This window comes from Macaca mulatta, chromosome 5 (assembly GCF_049350105.2).
Source record: "Macaca mulatta isolate MMU2019108-1 chromosome 5, T2T-MMU8v2.0, whole genome shotgun sequence".
NCBI lineage: Eukaryota > Metazoa > Chordata > Mammalia > Primates > Cercopithecidae > Macaca > Macaca mulatta.
In genome coordinates, this window is record NC_133410.1 from 63,661,629 (window position 1) to 63,685,587 (window position 23,959).

The window sequence follows — 23,959 nt, forward strand, 5'->3', positions numbered from 1 at the left end:
TTCCTGATAATCAGCTTGTGGAGACAAAGGCAGTCATTGTGACCCACTGAAAGGCTTATTGTGCAAGTAGAATCTTGTTGGATGACTTTTGTCACATGCTGTAGGACAGTTTGTTATTATCACCATCTGCCACCTCTTCCTTCTTCAAGATATTGCTGAAGATTGAAAACAAATCAAGTACTTATCATGGAATTTGTGGAAATTAAGAAACCAAGACCTTTGCTTTCATGTTTATTAAAGAAGATCACTAAAGATATTGAATAGAGAATGCTGTGTGCTATTTCAATTACATTTGTTATTCTTTCATTAACAGGAATTTTGATTCTTCAAAGAAGTGGCTCACATTTAATTTTAGGTGACCTGAAATAAATAACAGACATAAAGTTATTAATTCCAATGGGTTATTTTTTTGGAAACATGTACATTTTCTGCATTTTAATGACAACTATTGGCTTAAAAATATATCTAGTTCAAGGACTGGGAAACCATCTGCTCAAGAACACTGAGTAGATGTAAAAAGAAAGCAAAGGTCTTTAGTGGTAAGTATTATCTGAAATATTTTGTTTCCTAGAACAGTCCTCTGGGTTCTAATTTAATCTTAGATAAGACTTTTATATATATTAAATTTTAAATTATTATAGTAGATTAGATCTATAATCTATGGTATAGACTATATTTCCTCAATTTATCTAGTAATTGACACATCATCCACTTTGTTTTTGATGTGATGAAATGACAGGGGTCACTGTTATAGGTGAAGCATGAAGCCTTTAAAATTTTTTACTATAATGTGACATTCGGAAGCTAAGTTTGGAATTTTAGTATTAGAAAAATTACATGGTTCTCTAAGGACTAAGCTGAAGTCTACTTTAAACTCTAGGCCCATAAATTCATCTACTATGATCTCCACCTTGGTTACTCTGATTCAGTCTAAAATGCAGTTACTGACAATAGTATAAAGAGTTACAAACACTTTGTAAACAATATTTTAATAACATAGGGATTGTTTCTGTTACATCACAACAAAGGAGGGATTGAAAGTGCTGTGCTGATTAGATCATGGAAGGGCACATATGTGTATCTGAGTGGACACACGTGACGGTATCTACCAGAGAAAAACATTAAAACAAATTGAAACTTAAAGGGGCCAACTGGGGACATAGTTAACATTTCTTTTTCCTTGAAATTATGGATTCCAATCTGCAAACTTAAACTATGATTGTAACTATGTGTACTTACCACATATTTCATCTTCAATTTTATTGTGACTTCTCATTCTTGTTTACTTTTCGCTAGGAAGGGGAGTTGTAGGGACAGATTCAGGTATTGGAACAGGAAAACTACGTCCAAACCTTGGAAATCTTGGATATGGAATTGGTGGAAATGGGCGAAATGGATATGGGTAAGGGAACGCAAGAAACCCTGAAAAAAATTCATCGCTGTCACTGACCTGTTGAAAGAAAGAAGTTAAAGGGTTTATTTTACTTTTTACAAAGAAGAGAAATTGAACAGCTTTGTTTTTTTAAATAATGGGCCTTTATTTTTAGGAAGAGGCTTTAGAAGCTCTAAAATCCTTTATCCTTTCTGTGTGTACTATGGACAGGGAGTTTATTAATTTGCATCATTTAAAAATTATTTAGAAAGGTATGTTCTTGTATCTTTCCACCTTGTATCTTGCCACAAAATAAAGACAAATTTTTCTGGCAATTACTTCTTTACCTACAAGGCCAAGATGAATGTGGTGTTGTAGTACCATAAAATTTCTCCCTTTGCCTTCATACAAGTTCTTTACCCAAACCACATGTGGGAAACAACCTCTCTCTTTCAGTATCTCAGTTCCTTCTTCCTGCTTTCTCTCTCAATTATCTGTCTGTATCTCTATTAGTTTTTGTATTCTTAGCTCTCTGTAGTTTTTGCGATAAAATCATGCTTTCCAGATAATAGGATTTCCATAAATAAAAACAAATCTTTAAATAAGGCTTTCCCTCTTCGAATTTTATTTTCTTTTTATTAAACAATTTTAGTTAACTGTTTAGACTCAAATAATCCATGAGCGAATTTGCCACTGGGAGGATCATCAAAGCCGGCCCACATCTCTTAATGCTCAGGTTTCATTTTTTACTTTTTTTGAAATGAGTTTCATAGAGCTAAGGCCTCTGCCTTAGCTTATGGAGGCCTGAGTTATTAGGCTAGATAAATCTAGAAAAAAATATTGTAACCCAAATCGTCACAGAATGATTTGGATTTCAATCCAATTCTTACCGTGATATGAGATATGGAGATAATTTCCTTTCTATGGGCAGAGCTCACATCCCTGAAGTCTAAACCTCTGTTGAGTGCTAATACTAAAATCTCTTTATGAATCTCTCCACAGTTTGGGAGGTTTAGGTAAATCAATATCTTTAACAACAGTTATGAATATTTCACACATAAAACTTACATGTAAAAAAGAGAAAAGGTAACTTACACTTCTTTTTTCTCGTTCCTGGTCTTGAGAGACCTAATGGCCAAACAGTGAAGTTAATTAAACTCATGCTCATGAAAACACACAAATAAGTATATACATATGCATGAGGGAAATAATTTGACAATCTATTACCTAATATTGTTTCATAATAACCATTTTTTTAAAATACCCAGAATTTGTCTAGAAAATGTAGAAATGATTTTCCTGAAAAGTCTTAATATGTATTCTCAAATGGCTCAGATTCACCACTATACCAAAGATATGTGGAACTGAATTATGCACTGAATGGTATATGGTTTATAATATTTTCTGGAGTGTAATGATAAAAGGGCATGTGTGTTAGGTATTCTTACAGAATATAGCATGTGAAGGAGAAAAAACCCTGAAGATTCATGAATCAAGACAAAATATACAGTCATGCATTGCCTAACAGCAGAGATAAGTTCTGAGAAATGGGTAGTTCAATGATTTCATCATACAAACATCATAGAGTGTACTTACACAAAACTAGATGGTATAGCCTACTACATACCTAGGCTAGATAGTATAGTCTCTTGCTCCTAGCCTACAAAACTGTATGGCTTATTACTATCCTGAATACTGTAGGCAGTTGTAACACAATGGTAAGTATTCATGTATCTAAAAATATCTAAGACATATCTAAACATAGAAAAGGTACAGGAAAAAATATAGTATAAAAGATGGAAAATGGTACACTTTATACCTATACACTTATATAGGTTACGTGCCATAAATAAAGCTTTCAGGACTGGAAGTTGCTCTGTGTGAGTTAGTGAGTGAGTTATTGCATATGAAGGCCTAGGATATTACTGTTTACTCCTGTGGACTTTGTAAACACTGTACACTTATGCTACACTAACCTTATAAAAACGTATTTTTCTTCCTTTGATAATAAATTAACCTTAGCTTACTATAACTATTTTACTTTAACTCTTTTGTAATAACACTTAGCTTAAAACAAACACATTTTACAGCTGTACAAAAATACTTTCACTCTTTATATCCTTACTCTATATGCTTTTTCTTTTTTACTTTTAAACTATTTTGTTTAAAACTGAGACACAAACATATACATTTGCCTAGGCTTCCACAGGGTCAGGGTCATCAATATCACTGCTTTCCACCTCCCCATCTTGTCCTACTGGAAGGTCTTCAGGGGCAGTTAGACACGTGGAACATTCATCTCCTATGATAATAATGCTTTCTTATGAATACCTCCTGAAGGTCGTGTCTGAGGCTGTTTTACAGTTAATGTTAAAAAAATAGTAGAAGGAGTAAACTCTAAATAATGATAAAAGCATAGTACAATAAATACACAAACCATAGTACAATAAATACACAATAATGTTTATTATTTTATTATGAACTGTGCTTAATTTTTTGTGCTCTACTCTTATGTGACTGACAGAGGGTAGGTTTGTTTACATCAGCATCATCACAAACACGTGAACACATGACTAATGCATTGCCCTATGACATAATGATGGCTACGGTATCATTAGGTGGTAGGAGTTTTTCAGCTTCATCATGATTTTTTTTTCTTTTTTATTTTTTTAAGAGAGGTAGGATTGCTATGTTGCCCAGGCTGCTTTTGAACTTATGGGCTCAAGTGATTCTTCTGCCTTGACCTCCCAAATTACAGGGAATACAGGCATAAGCCACTGTACTTTGTAGCTCTGTTATAATCTTATGGGACCATCCTTGTATATACGGTTCCTGGTTGACGGAAATATGTGGTACATGGTTATACATAAATATTTTGGAATGTAGAAATTGATACTTACTGGGAAACCAACAGCCACTGCCAGGATGGCTGTGATCAGGAGAACTTTCTTCATCTGCAAAATGGAATAAATAAAATAAAAAATAAGAAGAACTTTCATTTTATTCATAAATATCCTAGAAGTCAACAAAAAGACTGAATTCAAAAGATCCAGTTAAAGTACGAATTATTTGACAAATAGCTCTTTGAGTTTGAGCAAGTCACTTACAATCATAGAGAAACAATCTATTTGTTAATAAAGAACTTTTTTAAGGTCAAATAAAAGGAGCTTTGTAATTTCATAACTATATTACACCGGTTGCTTTAAAAATAAGCATTCACATACTATTTAAGAATAATAATTCCTACGTAACAAACCTACACATGTATCCCTGAACTTAAAATAACAAATAAAAGAATAATACTTCTATGTACTTGTAAAGTACATAGTTCCTGGAAGAAATAATGCATTGGTTTATACAGAGAATGTTAGCTTTGGAAGTAAGAATGTTAGTTTGGAAGTAAGAAGTAAGTTTGAATTTAGTGATCTCAGAAAGTTCAACATTCCTTATACTAATGTCCATGAAAGTAATGTAGCTGACAGATTTATTTGCACTGGTTCCAGGCAACCCCAAAAAGTCCATGATGTGAAGAAGGATCTGTTTTCATGCCTGCTGATACAAAATCCATCCTGCAGTCCATGTATCAAAGAGTAATTTTGACTTTCAAGTTTTATTATTTAATAAATAATAAAGGACTTTTCCAAAGCATTTTATTGTATTTTAATTTTCACTGTAGATTCCTCATCATATCACACACTGTTAAAATGTATCAATTACAATATCATTAATATTACATTTGAGAAAACTGAGCTAAATTAAAGATTTATTCAATAATTTTATAATGGAGTACACAATGAAACATAGAACATTTGCATTTATAAATATTTGTCATTAATACAATAAATGTGCATATTACTGGATTTCAAATAATAATGGGAAATTTTCTGTATTGGATGGTATCATTAGGCATTAATCCTCTTCTTTGTCATGGTGTGAATGCCATATATGCTAGAGAACATGTGGGGGGTTCTGGGAAAGGCAATCAAGTTGAAAATGTGGATTGGCTATGGGACTTTTCTTGAAGTTTGCCTCATATTTGTTAATTTATTAGTTTATAAAGTTTTTCTTCATAACTGATTAAGTATGAGATGTTATTCTAGGTGTTGTGTATGTACAGGCACACCTCATTTTATTGCACTTTATACATATCTTTTTTTTTACAAATTGAGTGGCAATTTGTGGCAATCCGGCATCGAGCAAGTCTATCAGCACCATTTTCCCAACAGCACGTGCTCACTGCGTGTCTCTGTGTCATATTTTGGTAATCTTAGCAATATTTTGTAGTTTTTAGTATTATAACATATTTTAATATCTATAAGATATTATAAATATGTAATAAGATTTTATATCTTTTATGGTGATCTGTGATGAGTGATCTTTGGTGGTGTTACTTTGATCCAATTATTTGGGGCTGTTATGGGAAAAATAAGTGGCAAACTTATTTGACAAATGTTGTGAATGTTTTGATTGCTTCACTCACTGGTCATGCCCCCAGTTATCTCTTCCTCTCCTCAGGCTTTTCTATTTCCTGAGATATGAGAATATTAAATTTGGGCCAGTTAATAACCCTACAATACCCTCTAAGTGTTCTAATGAAAGGAAGAGTCACATGTCTCCTACTTTACATCAAAAGGTAAAAACGATTTAGTGAAGAAGGAATGTCAAAAGCCAAGATAAGAGGAAAGGGAGGATCTTGCAACAACTAGTTAGCCAAGTTGTGAATGCAAAGGGAAAGTTTAGAAGGACGTTAAAAGTGCTACTACAATGAACGCAGGAATGACAAGAAAGCGAGAATCTTGTTTCCAATAAGGAGAAAGTTTTAGTTGTCTGGATAGATCAAACCAGACAGCACATTTTCTTAAACAGAAGCCTAATCTAGAACAAGGTCCCTATGCTCTTTAATTATACAAAGCCCTAGAGATGTGAAGAAACTGCAGAAGAAAAGTCAGAAGCCAGCAGAGATTGGCTATAACATAAAAGTGCAAGATAAAGCAGCAAGTGTTGATATAGAGGCTGCAGCGTTATCCAGAAAATCCAAGAACACTGATGAAGGTGTCTACAATAAGTAATAGATTTTTATTGTGGATGAAACAGTCTTATTTTGGAAAAAGTTGCCATCTAGAACTTTCATAGCTAAAGAGAAGAAAACAATGGCTTCAAAGCTTCAAAGGACAGGCTGACTCTTTTTAAGGGATATAGCTGGTTTCCTAAATTGAAGCCAATGCTCATTTATCATTTCAAAAATCCTAGTGCCATTAAGAATTATACTAAATCTATTCTTCCTGTGCTTTATGGATGGAACAACAAAGCCTGGATGACAGTACATCCAGCAGAGCATGGGTTACTAAATGTTTTCAGCTCACTTCTTAGGAAAAAATATTTTTTTCAAAATATCGTTGTTCATTGAAAATGCATCTGAGCCCCCAAGAACTCTGAAGCAGATGTTCAAAGAGATGAATGTCGTTTTCATGCCTGATAACACAACATCCATTCTGCAGCCCATGGATCAAAGAGGAAATTTGATGTTCAGGTTTCATTATTGAATAAATACATTTTGTTAGACTATAGCTGGCACAGGTAATGATTTCTTCGATGGACCTGGGCAAAGTAAATTAAAAACCTTCTGTAAAATATTCACCACTCCAGATGCCATTAAGACCATTTGTGATTCATAGGAGGAGGCCAAAATATCAACATTACAGGAATTTGGGAGAAGTTGATTCCAACTCTTGTGGATGACTTTGAGGGATTCAAGACTTCAGTGAAGGAAGTAATGTGCAGATGTGGTGGAAATAGCAAGAGAGCTAGAAGTGAAGCTTGAACATGTGACTTAATTGCTTCACTGTAATGGTAAAACTTGAGTGAATGAAAAATTGCTTCTTATGGATGAGCAAAGGAAGTGGTTTCTTGAGATCGAATCTACTCCTGGTGGAGATGCTGTGAAATATTTTTCAAATGACAGTAAATGATTTAAAAACATAAACTTAATGGGTAAAGCAGTGGCAGGGTTTTCAAGGGTTGAGTCCAATTTTGAAAGAAATATTGTGGGCAAAATGCTTCATGTGCTCCAAAATGCTACAGCATCGCATGCTACTGAGAAATCTTTTGTGAAACGAAGAGTCAATCCGTGTGTCAAACTTCATTGTTGACTTATTTTAAGAAATTGCCACAGCCACCTTAGCCGTCAGGAATCATCACCCTGATCAGTCAGTAGCCATCAACATCAAGGCAAGACCCTCCACCAGCAAAAAGATTATGACTCAGTGAAGACTGAGATAATTGTTAGTACTTTTGAGCAATAAAGTATGTTTTAATTAAGATTTTTATGTTGTTTTTCTAGACATACTGCTATTACACTTAACATATAATGCTATAGTGTAATCATAACTTTTATGTACATTGGGAATCCAAGAAATTCATTTGACCTGCCTAACTGTGATACTCATTCTGTGGTGGTGGTTAAGAACTGAACCTGCAGTATCTCTGAAGTTTACCTGTAATATCAGTTTGGAAAGTCCCTGATTTATGGATCCTTTAAGCTCACTGTTACATTGTTATAGGTAAATACATTACAAAGTTTTCTAAAGATTATTTAATATTTTACATTGAGGAAAATGTCAATTTTTAATGTCATTATCATTTTGAAGTACCTTTGAGATAGTGGAGATTCTAGGGAAATTTTATCACCTTTTGATGTTTCCTATATATCTATGAGACAAAAGAACACAGTGTAAAAAATGTAGCAATGTTTTGATCTCTGCCTTTATTTTCTGATATTAATCAAAATTTGAATTCAAATTCAAAAAAGTACCAGATAATGTAATAATTTTGAGAAGACAAGAATGTAAAATTCCAGTCAAGTTCATACTTCTACAGGCAGATTGTTAATGTAGGAAATCAAGAGTAAAAAATTATACAAGCACTCACATGCATACACTCACGCATTCTCACAGACACACACATACATATATAATACATAGTCTACTTTCTATGTGCAAAGCATTGTGGTGGGTGCTTTCAGGGATACAATGAGAAAGCATAATTTCTTCCATATGAGACTTCCACATGGAAGACAGTTACAGATATTTCTATAATGCAATACGAAGTGTGATATATACCATATGTAGAAATTGCAAAATATTGGGAGTATTTAGAAGAAAGAGACAGGTTGAGGAAATAGTTTTGGAGAGGATAGAATTCAAGCAGGGCCTTTACAATTTCTTTCAACGGGTTTCAAGAATTATTTAAAACTACATTAAGCAAAGAAGTAAATAAACCATAACACAGACTCTTCCAGATCATATCTTAGAGTCAGGACATAGCATAATTACCAGTTATCTCCTTTTATTTTTATACTTATCAAGTCATGATACCCATGGCAGTTTATTGCTGTGTGCTATAGAATAACTGATACCCCAGATAAATTAGATGCATCTTCCTAGAAAATTAATTTTATTCAAGAATTTATGGGAAAGACAAATGACTTTTATATTAAAATCAACATAAAATGTTAAGGAATAGAATGTAAGTACTGCATATATTTTAAACATAAAAGAGGAGGCCAAAGAAATTGGCCCTTGCTCAGACATTAGAGAATCTTTGGCGGTGCATGTTCCCTTTCTTTGCTGACCTGATGGCCACAAAGTTAAAAATAAACCTGAGGCTCTGTTGTCTCACTCTGTCCGCATTCTCCCCAACCAGCGTTTCGCTCCTACAAAGATTCGTTTATGGTCACTCTAAAATATTTACTACAACAAGATAGTGATTTAAAAAAATAAGTTTTGCGAACAGAATACTAAAAGTGATTTTCTAATTACTAAGTACAAATTCAAGCAACCATTACATGACAGTCTCAATAATCTAAATTTTTATGATTTAAAGAAAAATATATGGAGAGATGCTATATATCTATATTTACAAAATAGATATACAATGTTAGTTTACAATGATATTTAAGACCTTTCTTACCTCAAACGTTTCAGTCAGTTCTTTGTCTCCGACGCTGTTAGAAAGGGCGAGTGTCTGGCCCTGGAATATTGCAGCTGTTTTATATACTCGAAGGTATAATGGAGTGGAGAAATCTGTGGCTTAAAGGCTTCTCCCATAGGATCAGTTATTACTCATCAACTATCACAATATGTTGAAATTGGGGAACATCCAATGTTTAGTTTCATAGAAACTACCAAATACCAAAATCTTTTGTGGTTTGTATCTCCAAATTTTGTGTCTTGTATATTTGAAGCTTATCACTTTACATGTTGTTGTTCCATTGTCTACTCTCACAATTTTTTTCCTTCACTTCCCACAATTTAAAATACCTCCAAGCATTTTACTGGTATTGATTATAATCTATTGCAAAGCATATTTGATAGTGCTGGAATCTTAAGAAAATAAAAAATCTAAAAATCGTTAAAGATGGGATTAAAATCTTTTGCATGATTCTGCGTTCAGCTTCTTCATTTTATTATCAGGATTAGAGCTTCATAGATGAGTGAATTGTATTTTTGGAGCACCACAGCATCTTGTTTACCTTATGGAACACTATTACTCTGTTTCTCAACTAAAAATTCACTTGCAACAGAAAGGGTATCATCATTAAGTGCTGGACTAGAAACTAGAGCCCACAAAACATTCAAGAATTACCTTAAATATGCATGCATATTGGATATGCCATTTTCAAGAGTCATAAAATTTGAGCTTTAACTCATTTGGGAGCTTTCAAGAATATTCTATTATTGAGTTCAAGTTCTACTTCAAAAGAGGTTATATAGTCCAGATTGTAGTAGTAGTGCATCAAAGTCCCTTTTCTTCTTTTTATTTTTTCTAGAAATCAGTTCTCAAGGGAACTCAGAAAAATAATAACAGCTAAGTTTTTTGAGAACTTCAAATGCTGAAGCACAAATTTAAATGCTTTATATATATAATATAATTAAATCCCCCAAACCACTTTAAGAGGAAAGTACTATGATCAACACCATCCCATTCTGAGACTGAGAAGCGAGAATATTAGTAATCAGTTTGGGTATTATAACTAGTCTCTGTCAGATACTGAATTGAGCACCAGCCATTTGGTTCTAAAACCCACATTTATAACTAGTGCCTTATACTGTCACTGTAACAGAAGGTGAGAAAAATCAGCACAATTTCAGAGAAACATTAAACTTCCTTTACCTCTAACTTAACGTTTAATCTTATCTCAATGATTTAAAGAAAACTGCCTGAAGCAGAAACTTAACATATCAAACCTGGTATGTTATTGTATATTGTTTTCTATTTTGACCAATTTGGGGCTCACAGTACATTTCCCCAGGGCTGGGGATGACAGATGTGTGTGTGTGTGTGTGTGTGTGTCTGTGTGTGTGTATGTGTATTATCCATTTCCTTGCCTAAAACCTATCTTTCAATGTATTTTACTTCAATTTCTTTTATCTGAAATTGCTCTAATGGAGGTTGGCAATTGCCACTGAATTGTGAAAACCATATATGATTTTCTGTCCTTGTGTTACTTCAATTCTTTTGACATTTAACTGTGCCTATTCCCATCTAGAAATCTATTTTTCTCTTCCTTGGATTCTTTAAGCCAATTTTTCTTGTTCTTTTTCTTTTAGTAGCAGCCATAGGTCTTATTTACTGATTCTTTTTCTTTGGTTTATTATACTTGACAATTTGTTTTCTTACTCTTCACTTTCTCTTGTAATATAATCTACTTCTGACTCCTTAAGCTCTGCCTTCAGCTAAAACTCTTCTCTAATTACCCACAGTCTTGTATCCAACTGAATAAGCATCAAAGCATCAAACTCAACCTATTCAAAACCTAGCTTACTATTTTTCCCTCTTAATATGATCCTCACGTTTATGTAATCTCTCAGCTGATGATCATCAATCACTCAGTTATCCAAGCAATCAATCTAAGACTCATCCTGTTTTTTTCTTGTGCCTTCTCTTCCACATCAAATAGTCATTAACTTTTTCCTTCTTATAATGCTCTGGAATAAATCTCTTCCATCTTCTTTGTCTTTTCCTTCATTTGGTTTCTCATTCTCTCCTAGAGTGTTATAGTAGCCTCTTATATAGAGTCCCAGTCACCAGTATTTTCCTCTTCAAGCTATCCTCCACAGCAATGGTATAATGATCCTTAAAGTGGCTTTCAAAGTTTTAAAAATAAAAGCCACAGTAAAAAATGCATTATATGTCATAACTCAGTCTGCACAAACACACATATACACATAACTAGGACAAGGATTTAACAAAATAATTTTTACCTTGTTTACATGAGGAACATACTGAAATTTTCAATTTTTTCAGGTATGTTCTAATCTAGTTTCTTACATGTCTTTCATTCTATTCTAATTTATATCTCTTAAATTCTAGTAGTGACCCACAAAATTCATTTCTCAATGGAAAGAGAAGGATTTAAATAGTGGCAGAATAATAACAATCTAGAAAACGAAATAAACTGCTCATTGTATTATTCTTACTCACTTGAAGGTTTAAATTTTTAAAAATACAATATTGGGGAAAATTATTTTACTGAAACATTCTCTTCCTCATTGGCTTCTAAGCTCCATTAGGGCAAGGATGATGCATTTTAAATTCTTAGGTGTTGGATACCTAGCATAATGATTGTCCCATAATAGGTAATTAATAAATATTTGTTGTGCAAAAATATGCATTTGACTAGTTCCTAATATACTTGGAAAAACAAGAAGGAATTGTGTTTTGAAAGGTATAAGATCAGAGGACTCCATTCTAGAAAAAGAAAGGCTAATTTGTATGAACAATTGAAAGTTGTTATAATGGAGTTCACCGGACAACTACCCAATACTTTCTGTTGCTATTGTTTGTAATATAATTTTGCCCCAATGGATAAAAATATGACTTAATATGAAAATATCCCAGGATTTTGTATGAAAAGAATTCTTTTTTCAGTTACATTAAAAAAAAAAGAGTTTTCAGAAATTAAGGTCGATCCTTATCCACGTGCAAACATGTAGACAATCCACGAGACTCAGTTTTCATACCTTTGGTGTATAACTAAAGGTATTTTAAATATTTAATTTAATATGTTGACTTCATAATATTAAATGTTGTGTCATGCACATTGCAGATAGTAAATAATTGTCAGCTGTATTGCAGGAATATTCCTCTCTTAGTCATGTTTTTACCTTCAAAGAAAATAAAAATTGCTAGTTTTTCAGGACAATCTCCCTTTACAGATTATTTTAACAGTGAATTTGAGTAACTGAGGAAGAGAATAAACAGTTTTCATTGAACATTCCCTAGTTATTAGTTACACTTGAAATGACCTTTGTGGTTCATTTTCAAGGTGAAGCTGTCGGCTCTGGATTTGTGGAAGGTTTGTATTATTTTCCTCAGAAAAGTACTTTGATAGAAAAATCCAACAAAAAGAAGCTATACATTTCTTATGTTGGTTCATCTTTCCTGTATAGAACTGGATTCCAGTGAGCATTTTTTCCTTTCTTGATCTTTGTCTCCTATCTGTGTTGGCCCACAGATAGTTCTGATCAAGCCAGGAGGTTGTTGCATAAATCTGTGACTATGCTGTTGCTAAAATTCTAGCCACCATGAGGCAGTAGGAATAATGAAGTCAAGGATGGATAGCTCCAAGCTAAATGAGTTAGGAAGAACTAGAGATTTCACAGATAAGACTGTGTTTAGATATTTAAATCTTCCCCTTTATTAGTTGTAAGTGGACAAATCAGGCTTTCTGAGTCTCAATTTTCATCTCTAAAGGGAATTGTCTCTGGAATTGAGAATACAATGAAATGAAAGGCATAAAAGCACTAATCATGTGTCTGACATCATTAATGGTGGTTTCTGCAGCATCAGAGGCATTGGCTCAGGATATCCTTTAAGTGTAGCTTTCAGTAGACTTGACTTCTTGCTGCCACCCATTTTCAGGGGTCCTCAGATACGTAGGTTCGCTGGCTAATCTGAAGGTGTATGACAGCCACTTAAGTAGTAACTGGAATAAGATAGGCGCTTATTATGTTAATTAAATCTGAATGTAAGTAGGCGAAGTCCAAACCAAGCAGTGTCAGGTAGGGGTAATTATTCTTTCTGGTTGGCGATCTGGTTATGTGACCTCCACACAACCTCCCAGTATTGTCTAACTAACTGTAATCCTGGCTGAATTTATGCAGTACAAGCTGCTGTTGTTTTCTTGTGTGAATCTTAATTCAATTGGCAAGAAGGCAAAATATAGAAAAGTCTAACAATGTAAAAGTTACAGCTACAAAAATCCCCTCTGCAAATTCTTCAGCACATGATTGTCCTTAAAAGGCAAGGGCAATTGAAGGAACAGCAACCAGGATGTTTTACTGGAAAGAAAAGTTGTGAGTGGCTTCATAGGAAAGAGGTTGGACATGTTATATGAAAAAGTCATAGGTTTATTTGGAGGGATTCAGATGGAAGAAGTAAAAACTAATTTATCAAGGTGTTAAATTACTCTATAAGAAACACTTTTTAAAGAATGAAAACATCCATCTATGCAGATATTCAAGGAGTGGATAGATGACGAGAGGCTGAATTACAGCAGAGGGGATTTTTGTGTAGTCATTGGAATTTATTAAATGAACTCTCTGTAATTCCCCTTTCAACCATAATATCCTCAGACTGGGTGTTACAGGGATGAGAATTATCTACTGGAAGAGGTTAAGCACCTTACTAAATACAAAGGCACCATTATCATTAAAGGATTAGACATTAGTACTAGGGAAATGCCCCCTATGGGAAGTCTTAGCAGTGGACTAACTCACTATTATATCAATAAGAGAGCAGAAATATTTTATTTCATGTCTTTTGGCCTATAGATTTTGAAAAATTCAAAGCATGCATACCTTTTAGGCAATCATCCTTCTCTACTGTGAATTGGAAACCATGATAAATGATCTGACCTTTACCAGGCTCGCATATATGTCAATACTAAGGAGCAATTTTTAATTTTAAAAAGCCTGTGAGAGACTTTCTAAGAGAATAAATACAAATTAATCCATGAATTCTCATTAAAGCCTCTCCTAACATTATGCGTTCAACTAAAAGTCAACTTAGCATCTGTGGATTCCTACAAAATAATTAGAACCCTGTGTGTCAATGTTGTAGAATCTGAAGAGGTGTCAATTCCTGAATCTCTAGGGCATACTTGGCCCCAGCTGTAAAAAGGGAAGTAGTTGCAGAGTTCTCATGCCCAGATTTCTTACTAACCACTGCCAGAGCCACTACCAGACAGCCCTATGTCCACCGTACTGCTCACTGAAATGGGCTCGGCTTACGTTGGCACCAACTATGTGCTTCATAAATATTGAGTGAAGGATTTAAGCTCCTCAGTACCTGTCTTGGACATTTCTTAGTGCTTTTTTTTTTTTTCATTTATATCATAGCTTGAAGCCTGAAGAGCAACAGTTGAGAAGCCCTGCTTATTAACAGTCCCCCACACTTATAACATATGATTTTACCAGTATTATTTGAATGTATATCGTTTTATTAATAATTTTATATACTTCATATGGCTTAAGTGGTAGAAAGGTCTATATTTTGCATATATTACAAATTGCCTATGTAACCTTTTCCTAAACTTCTCTTTGCAAAATATATAATATCTCCATTTAAAACTAATATTGCTTTAAATATAAATCCACCAAAAATTAAAGACCCCTTTCTATACACTATCATATATATTTTCTATAATGTTTGACTAGACCATAAGTATTTTGATATAAAACATGGTTTACTGTACTGGTGCCATGTCTGTATTACACAGAGCTCTGTCGACAGTCTTCCTGTGACTCCACTGAGTAGATATTTTTCCCAGTTACAAGCTTCTTTTGCAGAGTTTAAGAGAGAGGCCTGAGGAGTCATGCATATGGATCTGAATCATGCCCATCTAGATTTAACTTGGACAAATCTCTTAACCTTTTACAATCATTTATTTTATTTATTTATTTTTTTTGAGAAGGATTCTCACTCTGTTGCCCAGGCTGGAGTGTCGTGGCATGATCTCAGCTCACTGCAACCTTTGCCTCCTGGTATTAAGCAATTCTCTGTCTCAGCTTCCAGAGTAGCTGGGATTACAGGCGTCTGCCACCATGCCCAGCTAATTTTTGTGTTTTTAGTAGAGATGGAGTTTCACCATCTTGGCCAGGCTGGTCTTGAACTCTTGACCTCATGGTCCACCCACCTCGGCCTCCCAAAGTGCTAGAATTACAGATGTGAGCCACCATGCCCAGCGAAACATTTAGTTTTTTCCACATTAAAATGACAATAACATGTTTTCCTATTTGCCACACAGCAGCAACAATTTAAAAAAAAATGATGCTTTCTATATGGCAGTGTGTTGACGTCAAAAGTACAAACTTCAACTGCTAGTCTCCTTTGGGTATATATCTGATCTCACCACATTAATTATCCAAACTTTTAAGTTTTTGTCCCATTGTTTTTATCTTTGAATTATCTAAGTATGAGAAGTCTTTTTTTTGCATTTAACAAAGATTCTAATTACACTAAATCCTAAGGGATTCATATAATTAGATAATGACCTGCTAGGTGTACATTATTTAAGGTAACATTGTCAAAATGCTTATGAAATCGACAAGCACTTTTTTATATACACACCCCTCCCCCACACACAAACAAGTGTATATGTACATGCACACACATTCACCATAGATGTACATAGGATAAATTATAAAATTGCCCCATTTTACAGGTGAAGAAAATGTGCTTAGGAAGTTAGGTATTTAAGATTACAAATCTGTAAACTGTGTAACTGGAATTCAGAATTAATCAGTTTCTAACCACAAAACACAGAACATGAAATGAGTTAGGGGAAAGTCCACTTAGTGAATCACAGAGGGATGGCAAAAATTTTAAATAATTTCATTAGCTATTATTTTAAAAACAATTTTTATAATGAAAGAGAGGTTTCATTCAAATATATTTAAACAAAAGACTAGTTGACAACGTAGTTTTTTAGTTTTATATGCTTTAAATAATAACTATATATTTTAAAAGGTGGTACTTTTTGATTGAGACAAGTGAAGTTTTGAAACCAACCAATTTTTTATTTTTTTATTTTTATTTTTTAGATGAAGTCTCGCTCTGTCACTGGGCTGGAGTGCAGTGGTGCGATCTTGGCTCACTGCAGCCTCCGCCTCCTGGATTCAAGCGATTCTCCTGCCTCAGCCTCCCGAATAGCTGGGACTGGAAGTGTCCACCACCACGCCCCCCAGCTAATTTTTGTATTTTTAGTAGATACCAGTTTTCACCGTGTTCGCCAGGATGATTTCAATCTCTTGACCACATGATCTGCTCGGCTCGGCTTCCCACCACAATTCTTAATAAAATTTGATATGATATAGAAATTGTTTTGGTAGACTTTTCATGTCTTATGATTTGTAAGACTTATAAATTAGTTCGTGACTGGCCAGCTGTTGACCTTTGCCATTTAAGTTTCGAAATTATGGATAGAATCAGATTGTTTCCAAAGTAGTTTATATTTGTTAATTCATTAAACATTTATCGTGTTTTAATTATATGCCAGGCACTAGGCATAGCACTGTAATACAGTATTCAGGGAAGACATCGTCCTTACCTTCCTAGAGCCATAAAAGGCTATAAAATTTCTTAGACAAATTGAACAAAAATAACAATAGAATTTCTATGTGAAATGACTGAGGAAGTTCAGTACCATAGAAATACACAAAAGTAAAGATGTGAAAGTCAATAAGGCATCAGCCAAATTAAGAGGATCAAGAGCAATGCTCCAGACAGAGGGAACAGAGTGTGAAATTTTAGAGATCATAGGTACAAGGCATATTCCACGGAGCATAAAGGAATTTACTTTGGCTAGAGTGTAATAATCAACAAAGGTAAATGACAGGCCATTTATCACCAGGACCAAGTGATTATGGACCTTTTAAGCCAAATAAAACAGTTTGAAATTTAAACAGAAACCAATTGGAAGATATTGAATGGTTTTAATGAAGGGAGGAACATGGTTAGGCTTCCGTTTCTGAATGGATCATTCTATGTTAGAAGACTGAACATGAAAGCATTGTGTATCCTGATCCTCCCAAGCAAAGAGGGTGACCTTTAGGAGAGTTGTGACAATGAAGACAAAGAGAAAGAGATTGAAGAGATACTCATGAGAGAAAACCTTCAGAATATAGACTTGCATCCTTTGGTAATGATGAAGCTTATATTGACCTAAAACTTTCTGTTACTAATAATGATAAACTCTGGACAAAATATGAAAAAAAAACACTTTGAAGGCATTGAACAGTGACGGAATACAGGCAGAAACTCAAGGAAATTGATTTTTGAGAGAAATGTCAGATAAACATTTATTTGTGTTTCCCTTTGTAGGCATTTCCCAACTTCAGAGTGTGAGGGCAGAAACTTCAAGAAGGAAGTCACAGTCTTTTTAGCCTGAGGCATCAAAAGAGAGAGTTTGGGAATGGCTGAGGGAGAAAGTCCCATAAAGGTGAGAACTTCTGAATTAGGAGCCTTGAAATCTGTGTATGTATTTCTTCCAAATCCTTGGCTGACCCATAAATTATGCACATGCAAGACAAGATATTAAGGATCCCAGGGGAAACCAATAGCTGGAAAACTAAAAAAAAAACTGAGCAGTCATTTCAGCAGTTCCTTTTGCAGTGGAGATGAACAAGCAGTTAGAATCCTACCTAACTGGAGGAAACTGATAAGCATTCCTGGCTTTTTATTGAACCTGATAAGCATCCTTGGCTTTTTATTGAATCTGATGAACATCCCTGGCTTTTTACCAGAAAAGCAACCTTGTAACTGCAAACACCATGTTGATAGAATTGAGTTTTGCCCTAGCACTAAGGGTAAAAGTTAAATAAGAATATGAATAAGTAAAATAAACTGCAGGCCATTTTCTTAAGTGAAGCAACTCAGAAACAGAAAATGAAATACCACATGTCCTCACCTATTAGTAGAAGCTGAATAATGTGTACACATGGGCATAGAGTACAGAATAAGAATTCATGGATTGTTTTGTGTTTATTCTCTTAAAAGTCTCTCAAATCCTTTTTAAAATTAAAAATTGCTCCTTAGTATTGACATATATGCGAGCCTGGTAAAGGTCAGATCATTTATCATGGTTTCCAATTCACAGCAGAGAAGGATGATTGCCTAAAAGGTAAGCATGCTTTGAATTTTTCAAAATCTAGAGGCCAAAAGACATGAAATAAAATATTTCTGCTCTCTTATTGATATAATAGTGAGTTAGTCCACTGCTAAGACTTCCCATAGGGGGCATTTCCCTAGTACTAATGTCTAATCCTTTAATGATAATGGTGCCTTTGTATTTAGTAAGTTGCTTAACCTCTTCCAGTAGATAATTCTCATCCCTGTAACACCCAGTCTGAGGATATTATGGTTGAAAGGGGAATTACAGAGAGTTCGTTTAATAAATTCCAATGACTACACAAAAATCCCCTCTGCTGTAATTCAGCCTCTCGTCATCTATCCACTCCTTGAATATCTGCATAGATGGATGTTTTCATTCTTTAAAAAGTGTTTCTTATAGAGTAATTTAACACCTTGATAAATTAGTTTTTACTTCTTCCATCTGAATCCCTCCAAATAAACCTATGACTTTTTCATATAACATGTCCAACCTCTTTCCTATGAAGCCACTCACAACTTTTCTTTCCAGTAAAACATCCTGGTTGCTGTTCCTTCAATTGCCCTTGCCTTTTAAGGACAATCATGTGCTGAAGAATTTGCAGAGGGGATTTTTGTAGCTGTAACTTTTACATTGTTAGACTTTTCTATATTTTGCGTTCTTGCCAATTAAATTAAGATTCACACAAGAAGGCAACCCCAGCTTGCACTGTATAAATTCAGCCAGGATTACAGTTAGTTAGACAATACTGGGAGGTTGTGTGGAGGTCACATAACCAGATCGCCAACCAGAAAGAATAATTACCCCTACCTGACACTGCTTGATTTCAGAATTCGCCTACTTACATTCAGATTTAATTAACATAATAAGCGCCTATCTTATTCCAGTTACTACTTAAGTGGCTGTCATACACCTTCAGATTAGCCAGCGAACCTAACTGAGGACCCCTGAAAATGGGTGGCAGCAAGAAGTCTGATCTACTGAAAGCTACACTTAAAGGATATCCTGAGCCAATGCCTCTGATGCTGCAGAAACCACCATTAATGATGTCAGACACATGATTAGTGCCTTTATACCTTTCATTTCACTGTATTCTCAATTCCAGAGACAATTCCCTTTAGAGATGAAAATTGAGACTCAGAAAGCCTGATTTGTCCACTTACAACTAATAAAGGGGAGGATCTACATATCTAAACATAGTCTTATCTGTGAAATCTCTAGTTCTTCCTAACTCATTTAGCTTGGAGCTATCCGTCCTTGACTTCATTATTCCTACTGCCTCGTGGTGGCTAGAATTTTAGTAACAGGATAGTCACAGATTTATGCAACAACCTCCTGGCTTGATCAGAACTACCTGTGAGCCAACACAAATGAGAGCCAAAGATCAAGAAAGCAAAAGTATTCATTAGACTCCAGTTCTGTGCAGGAAAGAAGAATCAACATAAGAAATGTATAGCTTCTTTTTGTTGGGTTTTTCTACCAAAGTACTTTCCTGAAGAAAATAATACAAACCTTCCACAAATCCAGAGCCGACAGCTTCACCTTGAAATGAACTACAAAGGTTATTTCAAACGTATCTGATAACTTGAGAATGTTCAATGAAAATTGTTTATTCTCTTCCTCAGTTACTCAAATTCACTGTTAAAATAATCTGTAAAGGGAGATTGTCCTGAAAAACTAGCAATTTTTATTTTCTTTGAAGGTAAAAACATGACTAAGAGAGGAATATTCCTGCAATACAGCTGACAATTATTTACTATCTGCAATGTGCACGACACAACATTTAATATTATGAAGTCAACATATTAAACTGAATATTTAAAATACCTTTAGTTATACACCAAAGGTATGAAAACTGAGTCTCGTGGATTGTCTACATGTTTGCACGTGGATAAAGATTGGCTTTAATTTCTGAAAACTGTATTTTTTTATGTAACTGAAAAAGAATGCTTTTCATACAAAATTCTGGCATAAATATTTTCATATTAAGTCATATTTTTATCCATTAGTGCAAAAGTATATTATAAACAATAGTAACAGAAGGTATTGGGCAGTTGTCCAGTGAACTTCATTATAACAACTTTCAATTGTTCATACAAATTAGCCTTTCTTTTTCTAGAGTGGAGTCCTCTGATCTTATTCCTTTCAAAACAGAATTCTTTCTTGTTTTCCCAAATATATTAGGAACTAGTCAAATGCATATTCTTTGAAAAACAAGTATTTATTGATTACCTATTATAGAGCAATCGTTATGCTAGGTGTCCAACACCCAAGAATTTAAAATGCATCATCCTTGCTCTAATGGAGCTTAGGAGCCAATGAGGAAGAAAATGTTTCAGAAAAATAATTTTCCTCAATATTTTATTTTAAAATATTTTAAACCTTCAAATGAGTAAGAATAATACACTGAGCAGTTCATTTCATTTTCTAGATTGTTATTATTCTGCTACTATTTAAGTCTTTCTCTTTTCATTGAGGTATGAAGTTTTTGGGTCACTATGAATTTAAGAGACATAAATTAGAGTAGAATGAAAGACATGTAAAAAACTAGTTAAAATATAACATCCCTGAAATAAAATTGAAAATTTCAGTATGTTCCTCATGTAAACAAGATAAAAATCATTTTATTAAACTCTTGTTTCAGTGTGTGTGTGTGCAGACTGATTTATGGTATATAATGTATTTTTTTTTTACTGTGGCTTTTTTTTTTTTAAAGTTTGAAAGCTACTTTAAAGAGCATTATAGGGTGTCTGAGGGAGATATCTTGAAGAGGAAAAATACTGGGAATAGGGACTCTAAGTAAGAGGCTACTGTAACACTCTAGGAGAATGAGAAACGAAACTAAGGAAAAGGCAAAGAAGTGACAGATATTTATTCAAGGACATTACAAGAAGGAAAAAGTAAATGACCATTTGATGTGGAAGAGAAGGCACAAGAAACAAATAGGATGAGTCTTAGATTGATTGCTTGGATAACTGAGTGATTGATGATCATCAGCTGAGGGATTAAATAAATGTGAGGAGCATATAAAGAGGGATAAATAAGTTAGGTTTTTAATAGGTTGGGTTTGATGTACCATCAAACTTCTAAATGGATTATTCAGTTGGATACAGAAGCAGAAAATGAAATATCACATGTTCTCACTTACTAGTGGAAGCTAAATAATGTGTATACAAGGACATAGAGTATGGAATAATACTCAGAAAAGTGGGATTGTGGGAGAGGGCTGAGGGGTGAGAACTGACTTAATGGTCACATTGTACTTTATTTGGCTGATAGTTACACTGAAAGTCCAGAATTATCACTACACAATATATATTCATGTAGCAAAAGAGCTCTGGTGGTACTTAAAAATATGCAAATAATTTTTTTAAAAAAAACATAATACAAAACAAAACAAAACAAAAACCTCCACAAGAATAATATGAGCAATGCAACACTCTTCAGAGGAAGATGAAAGAATACAGGGTTTCTATCTAATCATTTACAAAGTCAAACATACAGTCCAAAGTAAAACTAAAACAAAACAAAAACCCTACATATATGACAGAAGCAAGTGAATGTGACCTGTACTTGAGAGCAAAAATCATTCAGTATAGATCCATAGACAACCTACATATTGAAATCAGCAGATAAAAACTTCATCCAGGCTCCAACCTTTCCAAGATGGCTGAATAGGAAGAGCTCTGGTTTGTAGCTCCCAGCATGATTGACACAGAAGACTGGTGATTTCTGCATTTCCAACCGAGGTACCTGGTTTGTCTCATTCAGACTGATTGGACAGTGGGTTCAGCCCATGGAGGGTGAACTGAAGCAGGGTGGGTCATTGCCTCACCCAGAAATGCAAGGGGTCTGGGAATTTCCCTTTCCTTGTCAAGGAAAGCTATAACAGACTACCTGGAAAAATGGGACTCCCTGCTCAAATACTGTGCTTTTCCCAAGGTCCTAGCAACCGGTAGACAAGATGATTATCTCCCATGCCTGGCTTGATGGCTCTGATGCCCACAGAGCCTAGCTCACTGCTAGCGCAGCAGTCTAGGATGGATCTGTGAGACTGCAGCCTGGCTGGGGGAGGGGTGTCTGCCATTGTTGAGGCTTGAGTAGGTAAACAAATGTCTGGGAAGCTTGAACTGGGTGGAGCCCACCACAGCTCAACCAGGCCTACTGCCTCTAGACTCCACCTCTGTGGGCAGGGCATAGTTGAACAAAAGGCAGCAGACAACTTCTGCAGACTTAAACATCCCTGTCCAACAGCTCTGAAGAGAGCAGTGGTTCTCCTAGCACCACATTTGAGCTCTGAGAATGGACAGACTGCCTCCACAAGTGGATCCCTGACCCCCATGTAGCCTAACTAGGAGACACCTCCCAGTAGGAGCCGACAGACACCTCATGTAGGCGGCTGCACCTTTGGGATGAAGCTTCCAGAGGAAGGATCAGGCAGCAATATTTGCTGTTCTGCAATATTTGCTGTTTTGCAGCCTCCGCCAGTGATACCCAGGCAAACAGTGTCTGGAGTGGACCTGCAGCAAACTCCAACAGACCTGCAACAGAGGGACCTGTCTGTTAGAAGGAAAATTAATAAACAGAAAGGAAGAGCATCAACATCAACAAAAGGTCATCTACACCAAAACCCCATCTGTAGGTTACCAACATCAAAGACCAAAGGTAGATAAAACCACAAAGATGGGGAGAAATCAGAGCTGAAAAGGTGAAAATTCTAAAAATCGGAGCACCTCTTTTCCTCCAAAGGATTACAGCTCCTTGCCAGCAACAGAACAAAGTTGGATGGAGAATGACTTTGATGAGTTGACAGAAGTAGGCTACAGAAGTTCGGTACTAACAAACTTCTCTGAGCTAAAGGAAGATGTTCAAACCCATTGCAAGGAAGCTAAAAATCTTGAAAAAAGATTAGACAAATGGCTAACTAGAATAAACAGTGTAGAGAAGACCTTAAATGACCTGATGGAGCTTAAAATCATGGCATGAGAACTTTGTGATGCATGCACAAGCTTCAATAGCTGATTCAATCAAGTGGAAGAAAGGATATCAGTGACTGAAGATCAAATTAATGAAATAAAGTGAGAAGACAAGGTTAGAGAAAAAAAGAGTAAAAAGAAATGAGCAAAGCCTCCAAGAAATATGGGACTATGTGAAAAGACCAAATCTACATTTGATTGGTGTACCTAAAAGTGATGGGGAGAATGGAACCACGTTGGAAAACACTCTTCAGGTTATTATCCAGAAGAACTTCCCCAACCTAGCAAGGCAGGCCGATGTTCAAATTCAGGAAATACAGAGAACACAACAAAGATACTTCTCGAGAAGAGCAACCCCAAGCGGCCTGTCAGATAATCCAAGGTTAAAATGAAGGAAAAAGTGTTAAGAGAAGCCAGAGAGAAAGGTCGAGTTACCCACAA

The 23,959-nt window shown here is 35.0% G+C and overlaps 1 protein-coding gene across 2 annotated transcripts; it reads right to left on the minus strand.

Moving 5' to 3' along the window:
- Positions 1–218: 218 nt before the first annotated feature.
- On the minus strand, positions 219–9,439 carry FDCSP (follicular dendritic cell secreted protein). Of its 2 annotated transcripts, none has more exons than XM_015138579.3 (5): positions 9,341–9,439; positions 4,273–4,326; positions 2,468–2,500; positions 1,240–1,450; positions 219–360 (listed from the first exon to the last, which is right to left on the minus strand). In XM_015138579.3, exons 2-4 carry the CDS (start codon positions 4,324–4,326, stop codon positions 1,283–1,285), a joined length of 255 nt encoding a protein of 84 aa, XP_014994065.2. In that variant the 5' UTR covers positions 9,341–9,439; the 3' UTR covers positions 219–360; positions 1,240–1,282. The 2 variants fall into 2 exon arrangements, with proteins under 2 accessions (XP_014994065.2, XP_077858773.1); XM_078002647.1 differs by lacking the exon at positions 9,341–9,439 and adding an exon at positions 8,023–8,071.
- Between the last annotated feature and the right edge of the window lie 14,520 nt (positions 9,440–23,959).